This window comes from Equus przewalskii, chromosome 14, assembly GCF_037783145.1.
Source record: "Equus przewalskii isolate Varuska chromosome 14, EquPr2, whole genome shotgun sequence".
NCBI lineage: Eukaryota > Metazoa > Chordata > Mammalia > Perissodactyla > Equidae > Equus > Equus przewalskii.
In genome coordinates this window covers 83,420,270-83,445,713 of record NC_091844.1, presented here as the reverse complement: position 1 = coordinate 83,445,713, position 25,444 = coordinate 83,420,270, and the positions used below count along the sequence as shown (strand labels likewise).

Genomic DNA, 25,444 nt, shown 5'->3' with positions numbered 1-25,444 from the left:
GAGCAGCTTAACTCTATAAACGGAAAAAAACGTAAAGACAGTTTTGTTTTTAAAAAAGTCACAATTTTATAAAAAAATGTTTCTTACATCCAGCTGGGAACTGTTTCACTCTCACACATACACCCACACACCCCACTCACCTTAATCAGATTCCAAAAGTGAAACTAAAATATAAGAATATTGTGACTAGTTAAAAGACAGCAAATACCACAAGGTACAAGTTCAAGTATTAGTGTAACAGGTATCTGTGTAACAAACGTCCTCAGGAAAAAGACGCTATGTCACAGGTTTGGTTGATTACCCTTGAAGTTCACAAGTTCTCGCAGTTAAAATGTGTTGGCTGGTGAGCACATTTCATACTTAGGGGGAAAAAGGTTTTAACTATAATTTTCAGGAAATCGGAATTCATGCTGATGAATTTGATCCTTCACACAGTAAATGCAGACGTCCAGAATCCTGAAGCGCGAAAGCAAGAATAATGCAGATGTTCACTTGCGGGGCCACGGAAAGGGTTTTTAAGAATCAGTCTGTGCGGGGACAGAGCCCCAGGCCCAAGGGAGGCAGCACTCTCCCCAACACCCCCCCGGCCAGCACGGCAGACCCCGGCCCATTGAAAACCACCCGTTCTTCTGGTGAGATAAACGATCAACGTACCCTCTTGGCCACTAGTGTTTCAAAAGAGGCGACCGTACTCTCTTGGTTTGAAGCGGTTTAGGTTTTGTGAATGGTGAATTTAAGAGCATGGCTACAGTATTAGAGATAGATGAAGATACATACAAAACACAGGAAACTGCCCAGCAAATCAGGGCCTTAAGCAGTTGGCAGGATTCTGTAAATTCAATTTGGCTACTATTTGTAACCCTCACTATAAGTTAGAATGTTTTAATTCTGGAAAGTATGAATTTTAGAATTAAGAAGAAACTGATTACTCCAAATTATTCCTAAATTTAGATGTGTGAATCTCCCTGGTGCTAAAAGCTCCGAGAAATAACCTAGAAACAGAACACACCTTTTGGAGATAACATACAACTCTATTTTATCTCCTTTGTCTTTACTTGAAGGCAAAAAATAAATAAATCCATTCTGTGTTCCAGTTGTCCTCACAAGTAACTGCTAAATGCCTCATTATATTCAGCCGGTCATTACAGTGTATAAAAAAGAAAAAATTGATCATCTCCCTAATCAGTGCTATTATCAATATAAAAGGTTAATTTACAAAAACATAAATATTCATAACCTAATCCAGCTGTATTTTATGCTTTTGCACCACAGGTTGAAGGATGTTTTAAAGATCAAAAAAACTAAAACCTGAAAGCCTCAAAATAAGCTAGATTCCACCTCAGCTCTCCAAAAGGAAAAGGGCCGACCCACACAAGTGTTCCATACGAGAAGGAAGTCCGAACACACGAGCAGCAGCTGCTGAGGTCACTTCCTTATTTCTCCCCAGTCTTCACAAAATATATGCAGTGATTTTAGGTCAGATCTATAGAAATACTTTGCACACTTGAGTCAGAGAGCTTAGGACAGCTCCCTCACCTAGCACTCTGTTTCTTTGCTGTCAACACGACTCTGACGCTGCAGCTTAAAGGACGAGGCCTTTTCACTTCTCGTCACAGGACGGTCCGTGAGATCCTCAAACGACTTGGCAGCTGTGCTGCTATTTGGGAAGGGGTCCTTCTCAAAGCCGTCCTCATCCACATGCGAGTCTGTGCTGGGGTCCTCCTGGATGGTGTCCATCCGCTGGTGGTCCAGTTTCGGAGCCACAGGCACCGAAGGGATCACGGGGGCGGGCTGCAGGGGCTGCAGGCGGCCTGGGGTCTGGGGGGCGGGAAAGGGCTTGATGATGCGAACCGATGCTGAATCCATGCTGCTGAGCATTTCGACATTCTGGAAAGACACGCAAGTCAAAGGTGAATCATAGGTCCCACAGCTCCGCCCTGACCACGCAGATGTCTTCCGAGGTCGGCGCTGAGCCCTGCTGCAAGGAGCGCCCTCAACCTCGAAGTGACTCAGTCAGCTTTCACATGTCCTGACAACTTGCCATTTGAAGACCCAAAACAGAACTCATAAGAAACAGCCCTATCAAGTTACGTTCCCAAGACAGGAACAGATCTCAAATATTACACTAAGTCAGTCATGCCGAGAAGCCAAGTCGCTCACAGCTGGGGGGGGGCACAGCAGCACCCCTTTGCTTAAATCTCCATCTGGGCAACAGAGCTGCAGGCAACAAGTTCATTGCCACTGTTGTCACAAGAATGTACCTTAATATCGGACCTAGATCGTCCTGCTGCAGTGACCTTCCACCAGCCAAAGAAGGCACAGCTGCAAAGGCTGGCGGGTCTTGCTGGGGTGGCCAGCTGAAGGTCTCTGCCTAGCAGGGTCTCAAAGTGCGACTGACAATGACGCTCTTCCGTGCTGTATACTTACACTGGGGTGAAACAGAGACAGAGACTCATACTGCTTATCCAGTTTCTTATCCTAGGAAAAAAAGCAGCACAGGGAAAACGGTCATTCGTACAAACAATTCAGTTTGTGAAAAGGCGCTTTCCTTACAGGCTCCTCCTATTATTAACTGAAGAACTCACTTAGAACTTGAGAGGCAGAAAGTAGAAGCAGGGCCAGTAGAGGAGAATGAATTTCTTACGTAAGCTTTAAGGAGCTCTGCCACCAGCCTAGAAGTGTTCCCTTTGCACAGGAAGGAATCATGTCTTTTGGCATTAAGGAAATAGACACGGCTGAGTGCTATCTTTCTGACATTCCCTCGTGGGCAGGAGAATAGAGCATCTCCCTGTGTGCTCAGTGGTCAGACCCTGTCCAGACCCTGGGGACACAGGGCCCTGCTGACCAGGAGGGCAGCTGGTGGGAAGGCTCAGAGGGCCATGCTTGCAGTCTCAGCCGGCACTGGCCTCAAACTGTCCCAGAGTTACTATGGCCCAAACGTAAGAGGAACAGGGTCTCAAGTCCCTCCATCACACATCTGCAGAAAGCTGAACACGTAGTTCTGTCTGCTGCCTGGTCCCTGCCATATAACAGATGACAAAGGGCATGGCAGGAGGCCGAGCCCAAGAATCTAGGCCAGGCTTCCAGTCCGGCTGCCCTGAATATATTCTCTGGTCACAAAAAAGCCACTGCCCTGCCTCCTGCAGCAGCTTTGCTTGGAAATCGAGGATCAGGCCTCATGGTCCACAACCGTAACTTCCACTGTCACTTTCACTCAGGTGAAAGCATCTGTAATGAACAGCACTGTCGGCCGCTGGCCGAAGCTTCAGCCCTGTGGCCTTTAACACAGCTTTGCTTTAGCAGAACTGCCCCCTAGAGAGCTTCTTCCCCGTGCTCATCATGCTCACCACCCCGAGGAAAAGCCGCTCAGTGAGACGGCCCAGGCAAGAGAAGGCAGCGGGAAAGGAGCGGAGGCAGAGGCAGTGAAGATCCCGCGAGTCCGCTGAGCTGGAACTTCCCAAGCGCTCACATGAGGGGCATTGCGCAAGAGTTTCAGAGGACAAGCGTGGAAGCCCGGGTCTGATTCCTCATCTCTACAGCACACAAATCCTCATTTTCCCACAGAAGCAAGGGGAATAGATTTCTGAGAAAATTTTTGAAAAAGGGCCCCAAGTTTATAAACTACCTGGAGGTCCTCAGACACAGCCCAATTCAACTTGTTAGCTGTTACTCATTTTGAACAAGAATCAAAAAGATTGCTCACTTATTAATCGGAAGGCCCTGAATACCCTATACGGTCATGCCAAGAATCTCTGTGGCACAGGGCACCATCTTTGGAATGCTGACGTTTGATATTTGCTCTATTATAACAAAATCAGCCTGAAAATGCTCATTTAGAAGCTTCCCTTATCAGAGGTCCTAGACAAATCCAGTTAGTCTCCTGTGCTTAGAAGTACAAAATTCCTCAGAAATTATACATGAGAAAAAAACATCCACACACAAAGAGTAAATTCTTCTAAAAGACTGTTAGAAAAACAAAAGACCATTAGATTTTTTTTTTTTTTTTACATTTTTTTAAATCCTTGGGATAACACCAAAAAAGTGTCACTGAAAACATCAGATCAGATTTTGCTAAGAACAGATTTCATATTTTCTAAAGGTTATATGGTTGGAGTTGCTCAAAATTTTAATAAAATGTTTCATTACTTAAAAATTGTGACTTACCACACAATGGACAAGAATGCTGAAAGGAATCCAAAATATCAAGGAGAAAACCAGGACGGAACCTACGATGTTGTCTGCTAAAAACTTCCCTGTAACAATTCCAAACAGTGAATGTCTTGATCAAGTACTTTAGAAATCTAAAATTAAACGTTCTTAGTGTATTACCATTGGGTCAAATGCCACAGATCGCCGGCTAGAATAAACTGACGCAGTACTGAAAGGAGTGTCTACGCCACCTACGCTAGATCTAACCACCTCCCCACGCCACGGTGCTTTTCCAGAAATAGCCCTGATACACTCGTCGAGAAGAACAGATTAAATCACAGGGTGCTCACCAGGACCCCTGAAGTAATGGTGTCAATGGACGATCAACAGAAGGCTACTACTAGTAACAATGCGTACGACGACAGTGTTGTTACTATCTGGGTATTATTTTTGTGACTAAACTCTCAATTATGTACCCTAGAGGACACAATACGTCCTTGCTTCTGCAAAATCTGAGGCCCACTTTTAAATAAATGATTCTTACATCAAACAAGATTCAGATTTACAGTCTATAGGACTGAACCACACTTAGGCTGTCACGTGTTCATTTTTTAGTGAAGAAGGAAGCCAATATTTTGACTCAGTATTGACTTTCCTTGTCTGAAAATCTGGGCATCATCCTAGACAGGAGCAGACCTATAATGGGTCCATTTTATTTTAGCCAACAAAGCTATTTCAAAACAAAAGCAGTGACTATTTCCATCCTCTACCCCAGGATCAGAGGATATCAAGTCTGACACCACACTTTTCTAACGTCATCACCAAAGTCAGCTAATTTCTAAGCAAATAATTACCTGGGGAAATCACCTACCAAAAGTATTGATGCTCAGTTGGTCAATGAAGTCCCAAAATCGCTCAATGACGTCCTGTACTCGTTTCTCACATTTGCCCTATGAACAGAAAACAGGCAGCATTACTCCCAAAAGCAATGCATTTAGAAGTAATGTGGCTTTATAAAAATAATTGATAAGAAAAGGGCTTCATTAAAACCAAACATCTAGAGGACCCATCTTTGACTGAGGGCAATAATTTAAGTGTAATGAGTACCTAAGAAAGTAGGATACACTGTCATTGACACTTCCACAATTAGTCAGTTTTTATAAGTGAACTTAGAATTACCAGGAGACAAAATTCGAGAAAACCAGTTTGTTAAAGATGGGGCATTCCAGTCAGGACATACTGATCACACACACACAAAGTGGACAGGAAGAACACCGCCAGCCCGCCTGGAGCAGCCTCTCTACCCTGACATCCTCTTCCACGACTGCCTCAATCCCACTTTGTTGGAAGAGAACAAAAGGGTCTGGCTTAGGTGAGTAAAGTGTTTCTGGGTCTTTCCTATTCAATCAGCACCTGTTTCAGATTCAAAACTTGCAATTCCACAATCTTAGTCAATTTTATAATTAGCGTGGAAAACCAAACAAGACTCACCACCTAAAACCAATCAACTTTACCAAAAAGTCCCCCCAAGGCCCTGCCCAGTCTCTGGACCCAGGGCCCCTGCTCTGGAGGGAGTGTGCTCCAGGCTCCCAAGAGCACCTGGCCTCTCCCTCTCAGGCACCCACACACACTTAACCAGACTCTGACACGAGAACAAACAGTGGGTCAGAAAGACATGGCAGGGGTCCTGCGCTCTGCTGTGGCGGCCCAGGGTTTCACTGGGTTGGATCCTGGGCGCAGACATGACACCACTCATCAAGCCATGCTGAGGTGGCCTCCCACATGCCACAACTAGAGGGACCCACAACTAAAACATACAACTATGTACTGGGAGGATTTGGGGAGAAAAAGCAGGAAAAAAAAATTGGCAACAGTTGTTAGCCCAGGTGCCAATCTTTAAAAAAAAAAAAAAGACAGACACAGCAGCATTTGGGTTTTGATTTCCTTCTATTTGCTAAATCAAGTATTTACAATATAAAAACTTCCCATCTGGCTGTTACAGAAAAAGCTGTACATAAATACTCACATTCATGTCACAAAATCCTACTGTACAAGGCTTTCCTTTCCTCAAAAACAGGTTCTTTTGTTCAGCGTCAACGTAGGGCACACAGCGGCCTGAGGGGTCCCTGCAGCACACCTTGCACGAGTTGTCAGTTTCTGAAACACAGAATGTGACTGACAGCTGGAGTTTCTTAGCCACACGCCTCTCCTCTTTCCCTTCTCATCTCCCTACCGTGCTCCCAAAGGGGAAGAAATTGCACTCGTGTTTTTTTCTTTTTTCTTTTTTGAGGAAGATTAGCCCTGAGCTAACATCTGCCACCAATCCTCCTCTTTTTGCTGAGGAAGACTGGCCCCGAGTAACATCCGTGCCCATCTTCCTCTACTTTATATGCGGATGCCTGCCACAGTGCAGCTTGACAAGCAGCGCCGTGTCTGTATCTGCGATCCAAACCGGCAAACCCCGGGCCGTAGACGTGGAACATGCCCTCTTAACCACTGCGCCACCGGGCTGGCCCCTGCACTTGGGTTTTATTTCAATAGTTAATACTATCCATATCACTCCTAAGAAATAACTTTTGAGTTCACGCTCCTCAGCCCTCAGAGAGGGCAACGTAAAAACAATTTACACAGAAAGTTTCCTTTCTTTAATAGATTAAAAGCCAAATTATTCTATTTCAAATCCTTCATAATGCTTAATGTTTCCCTTTGTCCCAAGATTCTTACTACACTACTGATTTCAATCCTTGGCTTCTGAGTTTCAAGTACACCCTGGGGAGCCGAGGCTCCAGCGAGAGCCACCACGGCTGGGACAGAACTGCCGCGCTGCCAGTGAGGAACTGAGGGGCCTGCCGCAGCCTAAGCACACCACCACCCTCGATCAAGACCAACCTCCGCCAGCTCAGGGGGCAACAGGAAACGGGAGGGCATCAAATGAGCCGTCTGGCACACAGGAACGGCAAATGCCCAGAAGCCCACTGGCAGTGTGACTCAGGGGGCAGTCTTTACTGACCAGGGAATGTCCATATTTATATGTCGGAGAAACTGAAATCAACTAGAACACAAAAAATGAGCAAAACCACCTTAAACGGAAAACAAAATCCTTTCCATGTGCATTCATTTATCAAGCATTTCCTGGGCATTTACTATGTGCCTTCCAGGGACACAAGCCTCCTGCCACTCACTCAATCACTGATCCGGCATCCACTGTGTTATCTTCATTTACGTGTTACTCCACCGGGAAGGGCCACCCACTCCACTGATGCACAGACGGCAGGTTCCCAACCCCACGGTTTTGATTCTGGGGTTTTTGTTTGGAAAGCAACAGAATTCTCTCTGAGATGGGGTGGGAAGCTCAGAGCCCAGTCAGTCCCTGAGGCCCCTTCCTCTATCCTCTACGTGGACCCAGGGGTTCCAAAGATAGTGTGGAAACCTGAGGATGAATGTCTGAGAGGCCAGAATGATGTCACCAACCATCACTAAGTGAGGCCCCTGACCCAGGCACGTGGCAGGGAGCAGAGGGCAGCAGGCCTAGCACTGCCGAAGATGGCAAACCTCATGACAGTCAGTCAGATCCTAGGCTGAGCTCTCTCTGGCTGGAGTCTTAAAGGAGCGTGTCCTAGTTCACTGCCAGTGAACTCAGACAGCTCCTCCTGCTTTCATGGAGTGTATGACATGAGGGAAGGAAGGTGAAGACAAACCTCCACCTGCCCACAACCACAACACAACCTCCCCCCCGACCCCTAAGCCTGCCACATGGTCTGCAAACACAGCAAGAAGGAAGAGCAACAGGACAGTTTCCACAGACACAGTGGAGGAGCCAGGATCTGAATCCAGAGAGGTCTGTGTCCACACTGCTGGGTTCTCACCACTGCCCTGAGCAGCAGTGAGCAGCTGACACTACCGAGCCCCCAAGTGGAGGGAGGGAGCCCGGCAGACACAGGCCGTTTCCCCTGCCGCAAGGATGCGGCACAGCCATGCGCTCACCGTTACACGCACAGGACTCCAGCTGCTGCTCCCTCTCACAGAAGGGAACACACTTCCCGTCTTTACACTTGCCAAGATCCAAGCACACGGTGTCATCTGCAGCATTTCCGGGCGGGGGGCATTCACTGCTGTTCCCTGGAAGCACATAGCGAGCATGCAGGTCACGACGAGTCACAGCCACCAGTTCTGGGGCGAGCTGCACCGATTCTCACAAAGGGGAGCACCTCGCCTCCAGAGTAGGCAAACCCACAGACAGAGCACGTAGATTAAGGTACAGGTTTCTTTTTGAGGGGATGAAAAGGTTCTAAAGTTGACTGTGGTGGTGTTTGCACAAATGTGAACACATTAAAAACGACTGAAGTGTACACTTTAAATGGGGGAATGGTCAGGTATGTCAATTATATCTCACTAACGCTGTTACAACCAAAGCAGACAGGAAGACAGAAAAAGGTAAGAACATAGATACAGCAGACAAAGAGGAACACAAAAAATAGGATGGCAAACTGAATATTAAATAAAACAATTTAAGTCAAAAAACCCCACAAGGGTCAAAAAGGAACAGTATACACTGGTAAAGGAATAGCAGATGAAGAAGACGGAGAGCCTACGTCCAGGAACGTACCTACTAATGCAGCTCTGAAATGTCTAAGGACAACTGACGGAACCACAGAAGATCCGGCCAATTAACACAGGCGGTTTAAAGATGAGCTCCAGATGGATTACAGCCCAAAATGTAACAGGTAAGACTGTGAAGCTAATAGAAGCAGCTGTGGAAAATATCTTTGTAACCATCCACAATTCAAAAAAATAGACACACATACCACAAAATGACAGACTTGATTACATTAAAATGAAAGATTATTGCTCCAAGAAGGAGAACAGCTAGGATGAAGGTGTATGCAATGTTTACACTAAACTGATTATTATACAAGAATTCCTCCAAATCAGTAATAACAAAAACACATGAAACCCAATTTTTAAAAATGGACCAAATCACAGCAACGTGGATGGACCTCGAGAGTATTATGTTAAGTGAAATAAGCCAGTCAGAGAAAGATGAACTCTGTATGACTCCACTCATAGGTGGAAGTTAGTATATTGACAAGGAGATCTGATCGGTGGTTACCAGGGAAAAGGGGGGGTGGGGGGAGGGCACAAAGGGGGAAGTGGTGTACCCACAACATGACTAACAAAAATGTACAACTGAAATCTCACAAGGTTGTAATCTATCATAACATTAATAAAAAAAATAAAAAAATAAAAAAAAAATGGACCAAATATATGAACTAGCTATTCACAAGAGAAGAAATCTGAATAGCTAACAAATATAAACAGATGTTCAAGAAAAATGTAAATAAGGATGAGAAATAACTTTAAACTCACCAGACGGGCAAAAAATAAGACAAGTGGATAATAGAGAGTGCTGACAAGAACATCAGAATACAAGAACCCACAGGCACTAACGGTGGCACCGACAAACCAGTGCTCCTGTCCTAGAGCCCACTGGAGTGCCTCCCTCCGCAACTAGGCAACTCCACTCCGCCATGTGCACCCAGGACACCCTGACAGCACCCAAAGGATATGTATGAGGGTGTGTGACGCACACAGTCCTATCCGCGACAAAGGGAATCCAAGCAGCTATCGCATGGTGAACAGAGAAGCAGAATACAGTAAACCACATGTGCCCAACTAGGAGGTGGATCCAGACACAGAGAGACACAGCACAAAAGAGATGATCTGTAAAAGCAGGGCATTCACTTTAAAGACTTCTAAGGCAGAAATATCATTTTAACATGTTAAAATCACACCTATACACAAAAGAACACATTATCTTTCAAGGATATATACACACACCCACACAAATATTCAACACATGAGAAGAGATCCTATGAGGGAAAGGAGAATGGAAGTGATGGGAGTGAGGTGAATGACAGCGGAAGAAATGAGAAGAAACAATCATGGGTCCTGCAGAGACCAAAGACAAGTGTGCCACAAACTAAGAGCGCAATCAACTCCACACTTGAGGTAAAAAAGGGTTGTTTTTATCTGAACAAAACATAATCTTGCTTTCAAACACACACACACGTGAGCCAAGTATTCACAGAGAGCCGACAGGAGGGCATACCTGTGCAGTACGACACGCCTTTGCAGGTGGCGTTAATGGCCTCCTGGCACTTCTTCTGGGCAGTCTCGAACTGACAGTTTTTACAGCAAGGACTGTTCCTGTCACTGAAGAAGAGCAGACAGGGACAGTTCAAGTCAAACGACAGCCCACAGCAAACAGTATAGTCACATAACAGGGCCCTGAAGCCGCAAGGGAAGGTCTCCCGGCTGGCCGCCACTCCTCATAACCAGACTTCCCAGGTGCTACGGCCACCTGCGTGCTCTCCATGTGCCCTTCCTAACGTGCAGTCAGGCAGCAGCAGTGCAGAGAGCAAGCAGAGCGGTCCAACAGACTGGGCTTTAAAACATCTTCATGTCCTTGGTTTACATTAATTGAACACAGTAATTAAAAAAAAAAAAAGACACAGGCCTGTAAGGCAATCAACGGATAGGACACTAGGCAGCCGGAGCCCACTCCCTATCAGTATTTACGATACTAGTATGCACGGTATCCGGTTAAATCCGCTGTTCACCGTAAACTAGCTCTCCCCTCTACTTCCAAGCCAGGCACTGGTCTATCCATGGACATGAAAATGCAAATATAGGCACCTTCTAATCTGTACGCTGCCTCCTCCACATTTAGTTTATGTCATTAAACAGTATTCTACAAACTATGCTATTGCATGGATACACAACAATTCATTTATATCCCAGGACGGTCATTTTGATTACTTCCAATATTTCGTTATTATAAAAGAACATAGCCATAGACAGCCTGTTAAATCATATTTTGTACATCTCTGTTTCCTCAGGAAAGATTCTTTGAACTGTGACATCACTGTATCAAAGAATACGCAAGATTTAGGATTTTGTTACATAATGTCAAACTGCTTTCCAGAAAACTTTTTTCTTGCTACAAAGGGCAAAATGGAAGACGCAAAACACACACACGACGTGCGCACACACACCCTCTAATTGATTCTAAAGCCCCTGCGTCTCCAATGTGCTGTCACCTGGAGCCCTTGTTGGCGTCTCTCACCTGCACTGCACGCCCGGCTTCAACGTGCAGTCACTGTTGCAACAGGTGTCGTTGTTCAGGTACATGATGCCGGGATCGCACTCCTCTCCTTCGTCTACTCGGGAGTTCCCACACACCTTGTTGCTGCGTTCTTGAAAACACTCCTGGGCCTTACTTTCAATGGTCTTATAGATGGACTGCTTACTGCAGTTTGAAAACATCTTAGGAGAAAAAAGGCCACAGAGGGACCAAAATAACGTAAAAATTCATTCCCATGTCGTGTTTCTGTTGCTTCTCTAGGGACAAACTCTTAATGTGAAAGCCACAGTCTTGTGGGACCAAGCCCTTAACCTGTGGGACCCGAAGCTATCTCTGGCAAGAGAGTGTCAGAATTGAGTTAACCTGTAGGACAGCCAGCTGGTGTCGCAGAGAATCGCTTGGTATGGAGAAAAACCTCCACACGTTTGGTGACCAGCAGCGTCAGAAGTGAAGTGTGCTGTGTGAATTGTAAAGGAGACACAAAGACAGACACAGTAGCGAGAACGAGGTTTCCCCCACAGAAGAAGGAAAAACTGGGTAGTTTTCGTTACCACCCTCCAAAGGTGCTGGGAGCACTGAACCAGACATCAAGAGGATGACTTTCAGAATGATATCAAAGACCTCATCAACCCAAACAGAGATACTAACTGAACTTTTAAAAAAGGATCTCCCATTGTATTTTTATAGTAAAGATGTTTAAGGGGCCTGGTTATTTTTAGTCTAGGCCTCAGGCAGTGTTTTGCTGGATTTATTCACTAGCATTAGAGACTCATGAACTCAATTTTGTCGGTTCATTCTGGAGATCAGGTGCTAAAGAATTCAACTCACACTGAACCGCTAAGACAACCTCTTCATTAAGTTAGTAGTCACACCCCCAGCAGCTGGACCCCCGACGAGGGCTAAGGGAACGTGACCCCGTGACCTCTCGGTTTCGTGCCTCTGCACTCCCTGAAGACCCCTGCCTTCTCTGCGCACCCCCACCACACCCACCTCTCCCCGCCAATCCGCCTTTCTAAGAGCTCACAATCTCCAAAGCAGTCTGCTCACAGCAAGGCCCGGGCCATGTCACTTCTGGCAGCTTATCTGGTGGAAGGTGCCAGGCCCTGTCTTTACAGGTCAAGGAACCAGCTTATTTTTGTCCTGCAGACCTTTTTATCTAGTTAAAAACATTTTTATTAAGGAATTCATTTAAAATGTAGATTAGAAGATGTCCACTATCTTTTGACAAGGGAACTGCTACTTGAGTAAACCAAACTATGAGAAACCACACTAAATACCATGTGCTCAGGACAAAATAAATAGATGGATAAACTGCTCTTCAGTGACAGACTAGGAGCTCCAGAAAGACATGGCTCTGGCCAGGCTCCATTCTCATTAGCAAGTTCGCACATCAGGAAAATTTCACTGGGGAGAACTTGTAAGCTGAAGAGTGTGCAGGGTAAACAGTTCCCCCGAAGTACTGCCACCAAGCTCATAACCCAGAACAAGTGGCTCCCAACTAGAGCGGCACCGTCCGATGTGGCAGCCACTAGCCCTAGGCGGCTGTTTAAATTTCTTTTTCCTCGCCACATTTCACAACTTTTTATTACAGAAATGGTCACACACCTATGAAGCAGACAGAATGGTACTGGAAATGCCCACAGGCCCCTGACCAGCTTCAACTGAGGGCTTCAGGGCTCATCTATATCCTCATCACTCTCCCTCTGCTCCCACAGTCTTTTTGGTGGTGTTTTTTTTGTTTGTTTTTATTAAGGTTATGAAAGTTAACATCCTTGTGAAATTACAGTTGTGCATCATTATTAGTCATGTTGTAGGTACACCACTTCACCCTAGTGCCCTCCCCCCATCCCCCTTTCCCCTGGCAACCACCGATCAGTTCTCTTTGTCCATGTTAACTACCACCTATGAGTGGAGTCATACAGAGTTCGTCTTTCTCTGTCTGGCTTATTTCACTCAACATAATACCCTCAAGGTCTATCCATGTTGTTGTGAATGCGACAACTTTGTCCTTTTTCACGGCTGAGTACTATTCCATTGTGTGTATATATATATATATATATATATATATATATATATATATATATACCACATCTTCTTTATCCAATCATCAGTTGCTGGGCACTTAGGTTGGTTCCGTGACGTGGCTATTGTGAATAATGCTGCGATGAACATAGGGGTGCATGGGACTTTTAGAATTGCTGATTTCAGGTTCTTATGATAGATACCCAGCAGTGGGATGGCTGGGTCATAAGGAATTTCTATTCTTAACTTTTTGAGGAATCTCCACACTGTTTTCCATAGTGGCTGCACCAGTTTGCATTCCCACCAACAGTGTATGAGGGTTCCCTTTTCTCCACAGCCTCTCCAACATTTGTCACTCTTGGTTTTGGATATTTTTGCCATTCTAACAGGTGTAAGGTGATATCTTAGTGTAGTTTTGATTTGCATTTCCCTGATGATTAGTGATGATGAGCATCTTTTCATGTGTCTATTGGCCATCCGTATATCTTCTTTGGAGAAATGTCTGTTCATGTCCCCTGCCCATTTTGTAATTGGGTTGTTTGATTTTTTATTTTTGAGTTGTGTGAGTTCTTCCTATATTATGGAGATTAACCCTTTGTCGGATAAATAACTTGTGAATATTTTTTCCCATTTAGTGGGCTGTTTTTTTGTTTCAATCCTGTTTTCCCTTGCCTTGAAGAAGCTCTTTAGTCTGAAGAAGTCCCATTTGTTTATTCTTTCTATTGTTTCCCTCATGTGAGGGGTTATGGTGTCCGAAAAGATTCTTTAGAAGCTGATGTCAAAGAGTGTACTGCCGATATTCTCTTCTAGAAGACTTATTGTTTCAGGCCTAATCTTTAGGTCTTTGATCCATTTTGAGTTTATTTTAGTGAATGGTGAAAAAGAATGGTTGATTTTCATTCTTTTACATGTGGCTGTCCAGTTTTCCCAGCACCATTTGTTGAAGAGACTTTCTTTCCTCCATTGTAGGCCCTCAGCTCCTTTGTCAAAGATTAGCCGTCCATAGATGTGTGGTTTTATTTCTGGGCTTTCAATTCTGTTCCATTGATCTGTGCATCTGTTTTTGTACCAGTACCATGCTGTTTTGATTACTGTAGCTTTGTAGTATGTTTTGAAGTCAGGGATTGTGATGCCTCCAGCTTTGTTCTTCTTTCGCAGGATTGCTTTAGCAATTTGGGGTCTTTTGCTGCCCCATATGAATTTTAGGATTCTTTGTTCAATTTCTGTAAAGAATGACATTGGAATTCTGATTGGGATAGCGTTGAATCTGTAGATTGCTTTAGGTAGTATGGACATTTTAACTATGTTTATTCTTCCAATCCATGTGCATGGAATGTCTTTCCATCTCTTTATGTTGTTGTCGATTTCTTTCAAGAAGGTCTTGTAGTTTTCGTTGCATAGATCTTTCACTTCCTTGGTTAAATTTATCCCAAGGTATTTTATTCTTTTTGTTGCAATCGTGAATGGGATTGAGTTCTTGAGATCTTTTTCTGAAAGTTCATTGTTAGCATATAGAAATGCTACTAATTTATGTATGTTGATTTTATACCCTGCAACTTTGCTGTAGTTGTTGATTGTTTCTAATAGTTTTTCTATGGATTCTTTGGGGTTTTCTATATATAAGATCATGTCGTCTGCAAACAGCGAGAGTTTTACTTCTTCGTTGCCTATTTGGATTCCTTTTATTTCTTTTTCCTGCCGAATTGCTCTGGCCAAAATCTCCAGTACTATGTTGAATAAGAGTGGTGAAAGTGGGCACCCTTGTCTTGTTCCTGTTCTGAGAGGAATGGGTTTCAGTTTTTGTCCGCTGAGTAGGATGTTGGCTGTGGGTTTGTCATATAGGGCCTTTATTATGTTGAGGTACTTTCCTTCTATACCTATTTTATTGAGGGTTTTTATCATAAACGGATGTTGGATTTGTCGAATGCTTTCTCTGCATCTATTGAGATGATCATGTGGTTTTTGTTTCTCATTTTGTTAATGTAGTGAAACGTTGATTGAGTTGTGGATGTTGAACCGTCCCTGTGTCCCTGGTATAAATCCCACTTGATCATGGTGTATGATCTTTTTGATGTATTGCTGTATTCGATTTGCCAAAATTTTGTTGAGGATTTTTGCATCTATGTTCATCAGTGATATTGGCCTGTAGTTTTCCTTCTTTGTGTTGTCCTTGTCAGGTTTGGGGATCAGGGTGATGTTGGCTTCATAGAATGTATTAGGGAGTGCTCCATCTTCCTCTATTTTCTGGAACAGTTTGAGAAGGATAGGTATTAAATCTTCTTTGAATGTTTGGTAGAATTTTCCGGAGAAGCCGTCTGGTCCTGGACTCTTATTTTTGGGGAGGTTTTTGATTACTGCTTCTATTTCTTTACTTGTGATTGGCCTATTCAGATTCTCTATTTCTTCCTGATTCAGTTTGGGGAGCTTGTATGAGGTCTAGGAATTTATCCATTTCTTCTAGGCTGTTCAATTTGTTGGCATATAGTTTTTCATAGTATTCTCTTATGATCCTTCATATTTCTTCGGTATCTGTTGTGATTTCTCCTCTCTCGTTTCTAATTTTATTTATTTGAGACTTCTCTCTTTTTTTTTTTTTAGAGAGTCTGGCTAAGGGTTTGTCGATTTTGTTAATTTTTTCGAAGAACCCACTCTTTGTTTCATTGATCCTTTCTACTGTCTTTTTGTTTCAATATCATTTATTTCTGCTCTAATTTTTATTATTTCCCTCCTTCTACTGACTTTGGGCTTTGTTTGTTCTTCTTTTTCTAATTCCATTAGGTGTCGTTTGAGGTTGTTTATGTAAGATTTTTCTTGCTTATTGAGGTGAGCCTGTATTGCAATGAATTTCCCTCTTAGGACTGCCTTTGTTGCATCCCAAATCATTTGGTATGGTGTATTTTCATTTTCATTTGTCTCCAGATAATGTTTGATTTCTTCTTTAATTTCTTCAATAATCCATTGTTTGTTCAGTAGCATGTTGTTTAGTCTCCACATTTTTGGCCCTTTCCCAGCTTTATTCTTGCAGTTGATTTCTAGTTTCATAGCATTATGATCAGAAAAGATGCTTGATATTATTTCAACCCTCTTGAACTTACTGATGCTTGCTTTGTTCCCCAAGTATGGTGTATCCTTGAGAATGTTCCACGCGCGCTTGAGAAGAATGTGTAACCTGCTGTTTTTGGATGAAGTGTCCTATATATATCTATTAGGTCCATCTGATCTAATTTTTCATTTAACTCTATAATTTCCTTGTTGATTTTCTGTCTGGATGATCTGTCCATTGGTGTTAATGGAGTGTTGAGGTCCCCTACTATTATTGTATTGCTGTTGATGTCTCCTTTTAGTTTTGTTAATAGTTTCTTTATGAATTTTGGTACTCCTGTGTTAGGGGCGTATATATTTATAAGCGTTATGTCATCTTGCTGGAGCGTCCCTTTTATCATTATATACTGCCCCTCTTTGTCTTTCTTTATCTGTTTTGCTTTGAAGTCTACTTTGTCTGATATAAGTATGGCAACACCTGCTTTCTTCTGTTCATTATTAGCTTGGAGTGTTGTCTTCCATCCCTTCACTTTGAGTCTGTGTTTCTTTGGGGCTGAGGTGTGTTTCCTGGAGGCAGCATATTGTTGGATCTTGTTCTTTGATCCATCCTGCCACTCTGTGCCTTTTGATTGGAGAGTTCAATCCATTCACGTTTAGAGTGATTACTGAAACTTGGGGGCCTACTGTTGCCATTTTATCACTTGTTTTCTGGTTCTTTTGCATTTTGCCCTGATGGACAGCTGTTACTTTGTGTTATTGTCCTTCTGCTTATCTCCTTTGTTCTGGTTTTTGTAGCCCCTTTCCTTTTTTTGATTTTTCAGGAATGAGGTTCTTCCTGAGCATTTCTTGAAGAGGAGGTTTTGTGGCAATGAACTCCCTTAACTTTTGTTTATCTGGCAAAGTTTTTATTTCTCCATCATATTTGAAGGATATTTTCGCTGGGTAGAGTACTCTTGGCTGCATGTTTTTGTCCTTCAGAGTTTTGAATGTTTCATTCCAATCTCTTCTAGCCTGAAAGGTCTCTCCTGAGAAATCTGCTGCTGGCCTTATGGGGTTTCCTTTGTAAGTTATTTTCTTCTGCCTGGCTGCCCTTAGTATTTTCTCTTTGTCGTTGACTTTTGCTAGTTTCACAACTATATGCCTATAAGACCAAGAAGTTGGTCTTCTTGCATTAATAAAGTTTGGAGATCTATTGGCTTCTGTCACATGAAGTTCCATCTCTCTCCCCAAGTTTGGAACGTTCTCAGCTATTATTTCTTTGAACAGGCCTTCTGCCCCCTTCTTCTTCTCTTCTCCCTCTGGTATACCTATAATCCTTATGTTGCATCTCCTAATTGAGTCGGATAATTCTCGGAGAGTTTCTTCATTTCTTTTTAGTCTTAGTTCTCTCCCCTCCTCTGCAGCATTTCTATATTCCTATCCTCCAAATTGTTAATTCTCTCCTCCATATTATCGACCCTACTGTTCAGAGAGTCCAGATTTTTCTTAATCTCCTCCATTGTGTTCTTCATCTCTATAGTGTCAAGCTCCTTTGTGACATAGCTCCTGAACTCATTGAGTTGTCTATCTGAATTCTAATTTAACTCATTGAGTTTTTTAATAATGGCAGTTTTGAAATCATCGTCATTTAGGTTATAGATTTCATTGTCTTTGGGATTGTTTTCTGGGTGCTTATCATTTTCCTTTTGTTCTGGATATTTAATATATTTTTTCATACTGCTTAATGGCGTGGATTTGTGCCTCTGCATAGAGATAGAGTTTAGTCGCTGCTTCCACTTGTTGCGACTGGTGTGTGTGTGGGTGGGGGGCAGCTGTTTAGACTGCACCAGCCAGGAACCCTGTCAGTTGTTAGTGGCTGGACCTGGACCCCTCCTCGTAGTCACAGTGGTCCTGTGGGGTCCCTCGTCGGTTGTGGGGGCAATCGCAAGGGGGCCTCAGGCTGCTGGTGCCTACTGTTGCAGCCCACTTAGATGCACTCCCTCCTTGTGGTCTGCAGCAGTGTTGTGGGCTTTTTTTTTTTTTTTTTTTTAAGAATCCTGCTTAACACATTTCCTTGTTGAATCTAGTCTTGAAGGTTACAGCCAGGCCTGCCACAGGGCCCCCTGATGTTGGATGTTACAGAGGATTCTCTCATAGTTTCTTCTTTTACTTAGATAATGTGCATGCATATCCTCTCCAGCCGTCTGGCCCTGGAAGCCCCGCCCCATGGTGGTGTTCGTTTTTTAACAGCTTTATTAAGGCATATTTTGCAAATCACAAAATTCATCCATTTCAAGCATACAATTCAGTGATTTCTAGTAACGTTTCCAAGTGGTGAAACTGTCACCATAAGTCAGTTTTAGAACATTTTCATCCCCCTAATAAGGTCTGTCACGTCCTTTTACAGTTAATGCCCTTTCCCACCTCCAGTCCCAGGCAACCACTATTGAATTTAAACAAAATAGAGTTTAAAATTCAGTCCCTCAGTCTCTTCAGCCGTGTTTCAAGTGCTCAATGGCCATATGTGGCTAGTGACTACTGTATTGGCTAGAGCAGATACAGAACATTTCCGTCACGAGAGGACCCTCTACTGAACAGTGCTGAACTATAATGCACATGATTAAGAAACGCAGAGACAACTTTGAAAAAAAGGAAGCAAATTCAAAAGGGTGTGTGAACAGCTGGAATAATAAGCAAAAGTGGGTGGGAAAGCTCCTCAGGCCCAAGTTATCAAGCAGAGGAAAAGCCCAACGCGACACACAAAGAGAGAGAGGAAGGGACTGTTTACAGCCAAAGAAAACAAGACGCAACAACCCAAAAAGATGACAAAAAGAACATGAGAGAGAAATTTTTAAAGAGCAGGGTCAGGGAAACACAAAAGTAATCATGTTTCCTTCTGGCCCCTGGTCAGGCTTGAAAGTGCCACGGCCAGGGTCAAAGGAAGGGCCAGCACAGGCACTTCACCGTCTTTCCTGGTGAGAGGCAGACTCTCTGAGCCCCTCCCCCAGCCCTCTTTAACTCAGCAACAGAATCCATGTTCCTCCTCACGTTGCCTTCTGCTGCTTAACTTAAGTGAGATTAAAGGACCAGACATCTATGAACACTTTTAGTTCAGACTCTAAGAGTTAGTCAGAGCCACTTACAGTCTCTGAAATCATTTACAATATCCCAAATCAACTAGTGCACTCTATCAGAAACCCTCAGTAGTAAATAGTTCGTTTATTTACTTGACAGATAGATATTTATTACATGCCAGGGACCCCTACTAGGCACTGGAGACAGAGCCCAGAACTAGAAAGGCAAAGGATCTTCCCACAGGGCCTTACAGTCCAGCAAATAATGTATTTTGTTGCAAAAGTTTACAGAAACATGCAAATCGTGAAGTGCTGTCAAGTTAAAATGAGTAACAACTTATACATGAAATGAAAAGAAATTTTTACCTTAAAGCCTGAGCCCACCAGGCCCTGCCATCTGGAACTCTGACACCAGCCATCACTACCACTGATTTTCTGTATAGCCCAAATCTACACATGTCAGCCTCGATAACAAACAGTCCAAATGAGAGCTCTAACCACATTTAGATGGACCACGTTTTACTCCAAAACATGTAACCAAGTTTCAAGGTACTTTGTAATTTGCAGTTCCATCCCAAGAATGAAATGCTTTCTGAGCTCTCATTGCAGTGAAACAGCCTCTTTCTTTCCTAACCACATAAACTCCACAAGACACATACCTTATTGTTCTCATGATCTCCACTCACAGCTATGGGATACATGACGTATTTCCCTCCCTGGTCTTCATTTGGGGCGCATTCTGGTAGACCGTCTGGATCATGTTCTGCTCCAAAATTGTGCCCCAATTCATGAGTTGTCACCAAGTCGGCTTCCTTAAGTACCACACAAAGAAAACATTATTTCCCAATGCCCAACCATCACTGCTGTGGCCAACTGGGCCCTGCTGTCTTAAACAGGGTCCAGATTAATTGGATTAACAACAGAATAACAGATTACAATTTCTTCTATCAATTATAGAAATTAAAGCGAATAAGCAGGATTTTAGTTAATACTATTAAACAGTGTTAGAAGAATGAATTTACATCAATTTAAGAAAATATAATTTACAAGATATACTGAACATTCTTAATGATGCACCAAACACTAGCCATTAAACACTGTTTGGCTCTGATAAACCGAATGGCTAACTACAGTCAATTATCCAAGCCTCCCCACCCCCCTCATCCCAACCACACTCCTGTTAAACATCTAAGCACCTGGGAGCGGGGAGAGAGCAAGGGTGAAAAACAAGACAACTGAGAAACAACAAAACAGTGTTCCTTATCTCAGCGACTGAATTCAAGCCCAATGACAATGCCTAGAGGATTTCATTGATTAGGATCCAGTTAAAGGACTGTACTGAATCTATCAGATCACCAGAAGATTTCTATCCGAATAGAACAATGAATTTAGCTGATAAAGCTAAAATTTTTTTCTCATATTTATCTGCATAAAACAAGAATAACAAATTTGAATTACTGATTTTTTTTCCTGGGGGGAGAGTCACTCCACGGAACCTTAAAAATTTATATTCTGCAAGTCATTGGAATTTTTTTTAAGACAGAGTCCCAGAAGTCAATGCCCTGAAGCTTTCCACACATTTATACTAAAATAATAGTACAGAAAATTTTGATTTTTTGATTTTTTAGCAAAAAGTACTCAAATCCCAAAAGTGTAATATGGAGAATTTCAAATTGTGCTTTGAAAAAATTAGTGGATTCTCTAACAGACCAATGCTGCATTGCAAAAATTTCAAAGCAAATTTACTTTTTGCTCTATGTGTCTTCTAACAGAAAAATTCTGGAAGACGAAGGAAAGTATGTCATGAAATCAAACCACAGAAGACGTTGTGATATCAAAAAGGTAAAGAAGCACCATTAGAAACAATTTTTGTTTGTTTTAAAGACTGGCACCTGAGCTAACCACTGCTGCCAATGCTTTTTTTTTCCTTCTTCTCCCCAAAGGCCCCCAGTACATAGTTGTATATTCTAGCTGTGAGTGCCTCTGCTTGTGCTATGTGGGCCGCCTCAGCATGGCCTGGTGAGCGGTGCCATGTCCGAGCCCGGGATCCCAACAGGCAAAAACCACAGGCGGCCGAAGCAGAGTGCATGAACTTAACCACTCGGCCACGGGGTCGGCCTCAGAAACAATTTTGAAAATTAAAAGTTTTCCAAAAACTGATTAGTATATTTTTCTTCTCTCATCTTTTTTTTAATCAACCAAAGTCCAGAGTTTACATGAGGGTTCACTCTTTGTGTTGTACATTCTACGGGTTTTGACAAATACATGTCTTATATACATCACTAGAGTATCACACAGAACAGTTTCACCGCACTAAAAATTCTGCGTTCGCCTATTCACCCCTCCCTCCACTCCTGACAACCACTGATCTTTTCCTGCCTCCATGGTTTTGCCTTTTTTAGAATGTCACACAGATGGAGTCATGCAGTACGTGCATTCCCACCAACCACATCTGAGAGTTCTTACTGCTCCATATCCTCACTAGCATTTGGTGTTGTCAGCGTTTTGGGTTTTAGCCATTTCAATAGTTGTCTAATGGTATCTCATTGTTTTAATTTGCAATTCACTAATGACATAAAATGTTGAGCACCTTGCCACATGTTTATTTCCCACCTGTAATCTTCCTTGGTGAGGTGTCTATTAAGATCTTTTCCCTATTTGTAAATCAGGTTGTTTTCTTATTGTTGAGTTTTTAGTATATTCCTTGTATATTCTGGATTGGATAGCAGTCCTTTATCAGATACGCCTTTTACAAATATTTGCTACCAGTCTGTGGCCTGTTCCACTTTACAATTTTACAGTCTAGGAAATGCCAATACTCTTAATCTTCAGTATTCGTTTTATCTTTCTCTGTTCTTTTCTTTTGTCTAGTTCTTTCTACAGGGTCGTGACATTTTCGTCTTAACTGCTCTTCAGTCTTCACACTCTCGAACCCCCCAGGCCCCGCTGCCCTCCCTCACTGGGCAGGGAGGAGTGGCTTTGTTCTACGGCAGACGTTTCAGGTCTGGGGACAGGAAGGATTTACCTTACAGCAACACAAAAAACTGAACACTCGACGACAGGCACTTCTATAACTAACATTTCAATCTCCCACAAAATTTATTTTTCTATCACTCTCCAAAACTGCTACTCTTCTGCTAATACTTGAATTGATGGCCTTTGTTTAACTTTTTTATTTTTCAGAATACAAATCAATTATGGCAAACTTTCAGTTAAAGAGTATACACTACTTGGGGCTGGCGCCGTGGCCAAGTGGTTAAGTTCCCGCGCTCTGCTGCAGGTGGCCCAGTGTTTCGTTGGTTCGAATCCTGGGCGCGGACATGGCACTGCTCATCAAACCACGCTGAGGCAACGTCCCACATCCCACAACTAGAAGGACCCACAACGAAGACTATACAACTATGTACCGGGGGTCTTTGGGGAGAAAAAAGAAAAAAATAAAATCTTTAAAAAAAAAAGAGTATACACTGCATTTGTCTCTACTTTTTCATGAAATCCCACTAAAACAATAATAAAGGAATAAAAAGGACATAATTCAACAAGGACAGAACAGCAGAGGGGACAACAGCAGACAACAGATGCCAACAAAACTTTGGAAGGTAAAAAAAGTACGGAAGAGAAAATAAAATACTGCAATCATGAAAGAACAGGAAGCTATAAAAAGGAAATAGAAAAAAAAGGGCTACTGAAAACAAAAAAATGTTCACAGGAATAACAAATTCAAAGGAACAGCTGAAGATAAAGTTAAGGACATCTCCTAGAAAATAGAAGACAAAGGAAAACACGAGAAAATATTAAGAAAAATCAGACTATCATGGTAGGAGATCAAGTATATGATTTAATGTCATTCCAGATAGAATACAAAAAAACAGAGGATAACAATTTATGAAAGAAATAAGAAAATTTTCCATAATTTACAAACATGAATCTCCAGATTGAAGGGCCCACCTGCCCAACACAAGAGAATAAAAATATCTACACCAAGTATAAAACCATGGTCTAACTACAGTGTATCACATGCTAGTATTTCCTACCACTATCCACTCTCCGTTCTTCCTTACTTAAAGAATCAAAATTCTGCTCAGGCAGCAATGTACTGAGCTAAAATAGCCACCTGGGCAGTCATGTGACCCAGTTCCACCCACTGAGATATAAACAGAAGCCAGTGGGTAGAGCTGCCAGATAAGCTTTTTAAAAGGAACAGTGTAGGCTAGCTATGGTCTCTCTGTCCTCCCTTCTGCAACACAGAAGAAAACCATCGTGTGATCACGAGGTGATGAGCATGACAAACACCTCGTGTTTAGAATGGCTGAGTGAGAGTTGGGAAGATGCTGGACCCCTGAGAGCATCACTGAACTGCTGTAGCAGCCTTAGAATGCTATCCTTGAAACTTCTTGTTGACTGAGGCAAATACACCCCTGATTTAAGCAAGTGTTAAGTGGTTTTTCTGTTATGTGGATTTTCTGGAATGTGCCGAACACATTCCTAACGGATATATCTTGGCAAAAACAAAATCCTAAAATCTCCCAGAGGAAAAACTAGGTCATATACAAAGAATAAAAAATTGGAATGACTTCAGACTCTTTAATAGTAACACAAAACACTACAAGACAAGGGAGCAATACCTTCAAATGCTAAGAGAACTGAGAACACATCCAGCTAAATTAGCAATCAAGTTTAAGAGTAGGGGAAAGACATTTGCAGATACGCAAAAAATCTCAAGAATTTGCCTGTTGTGCACCCTTTCTTTGGAAGCTCCTGGAGGAAATGCTACACCAAAATGACGTAAAAATCAAGAAAGAGGAAGAACATGGGCTCCAGAAAATGACAGAGTTTGGGGATGTCTTCAAATGACAGCTACGCTGCAGGACTAGGAAACAAGTAATCCACAGAGAAGCTGCAGGATTAATGTCTTCAGGAAAAACAATGATCCTGACAGGTGTCAAAAGTGTGACAGGTAACTTTTATTTTCTTCTTTAGACTTTTTATTTTCATATTTTCCACGAAAAAACATTTTTTTTAGGCAGAAACAAAAAAATAGCACGTATTACTTTTTTAAAAAGATACCTACATATATATATAACAGCTGAGATTCTAATACAATAAACTCAAAATCTATCCTTTTAAAAAATAAAAGAACATACCTTTGTAAGGATGGTTTTACCATAATTTTTTGTGCTGGTCAAACCACTATTCAAATAAATATTTTTCTTTCCAATTGGACTATAATAAGCTAAAGGAAAAAGGAAGCAGAGACAAATTGCTTGTTCAATACAGAATTATAGTATAACCCATCAGCTTGCTATTCCCACATATTCACACAACAGATGGAAAACTTACCCTTTGGACAAACACCTCCATGACTGTTTGCTCTGGGAGAACCAACATAAGCTAATCCAAGAGTTCCCATATCGAAATCTTGATAGGTGAAAAGATGTGCTAGGCAGACTTTAGAAGCTTCTTCAGCTATATCAAAGCTAAATTGCTTTAAAAAAAAAAAAAAGTATTCTTAATCAGATTGACAACTACATCAGACTAAGAGACATTTCAACCAAATATTCCAGACAGTACCATATGACTGACTGCAGCTCTGCAGCAGCAACCACAAAACCGTGCAGCGCAATGCTCCTTATCTACGGTGCTCACTCGCCTACACAGGTGAGCAGCAGACTGTCGTCTGGTGAGGAGGCGGGGTGGGCACAAAACGAAAGAGCTTGGGAGCTTTTCATAGCAGCTCAGAACTCAGAGGGGTGCTGTGAGGACACGCAGCCCAGCACTGGGGTCACTCCAATCCTGAAGGCTCAGGGTTTTGAAGCCTCTCGCAGTGCATCTCAGCCCCTCAGACCAAAACGGGTCCCTCTAAAGCATTCCAAAGACTCCATCGGTTTTGTAGGCTTTTTAAGTTTGTTTTGTTTTTACAATATATAGGAGTTATAAATATAAACTTACAGGAAAGCATACATACTTAGTTTTATGTTACTAAAACTAAGATAAAAATCCATTTAGGCCAGCGTTGGTGCTTTGGGAGGATTTC

At 42.6% G+C, this 25,444-nt stretch overlaps 1 protein-coding gene across 8 annotated transcripts in view; it reads right to left on the bottom strand.

Annotated features, from left to right (window-relative positions):
• Window positions 1–41: 41 nt before the first annotated feature.
• The window catches only part of ADAM17 (ADAM metallopeptidase domain 17), a 55,885-nt gene continuing 30,482 nt past the window's right edge, over window positions 42–25,444 (bottom strand). For 7 of the 8 annotated variants that reach the window (XM_070573263.1, XM_070573267.1, XM_070573264.1 and 4 more), the window contains 11 exons: window positions 24,751–24,895; window positions 24,555–24,643; window positions 20,070–20,222; window positions 11,276–11,475; window positions 10,259–10,362; window positions 8,134–8,268; window positions 6,176–6,306; window positions 5,021–5,099; window positions 4,165–4,253; window positions 2,428–2,478; window positions 42–1,887 (listed from right to left, as the gene is read on the bottom strand). In XM_070573263.1, coding sequence (XP_070429364.1) covers window positions 1,537–1,887; window positions 2,428–2,478; window positions 4,165–4,253; window positions 5,021–5,099; window positions 6,176–6,306; window positions 8,134–8,268; window positions 10,259–10,362; window positions 11,276–11,475; window positions 20,070–20,222; window positions 24,555–24,643; window positions 24,751–24,895 — 1,527 coding nt within the window. In that variant the 3' untranslated portion in view covers window positions 42–1,536. The remainder of the gene's footprint in view (window positions 1,888–2,427; window positions 2,479–4,164; window positions 4,254–5,020; window positions 5,100–6,175; window positions 6,307–8,133; window positions 8,269–10,258; window positions 10,363–11,275; window positions 11,476–20,069; window positions 20,223–24,554; window positions 24,644–24,750; window positions 24,896–25,444) is intronic. The other variant, XM_070573265.1, reaches the window with a different exon arrangement.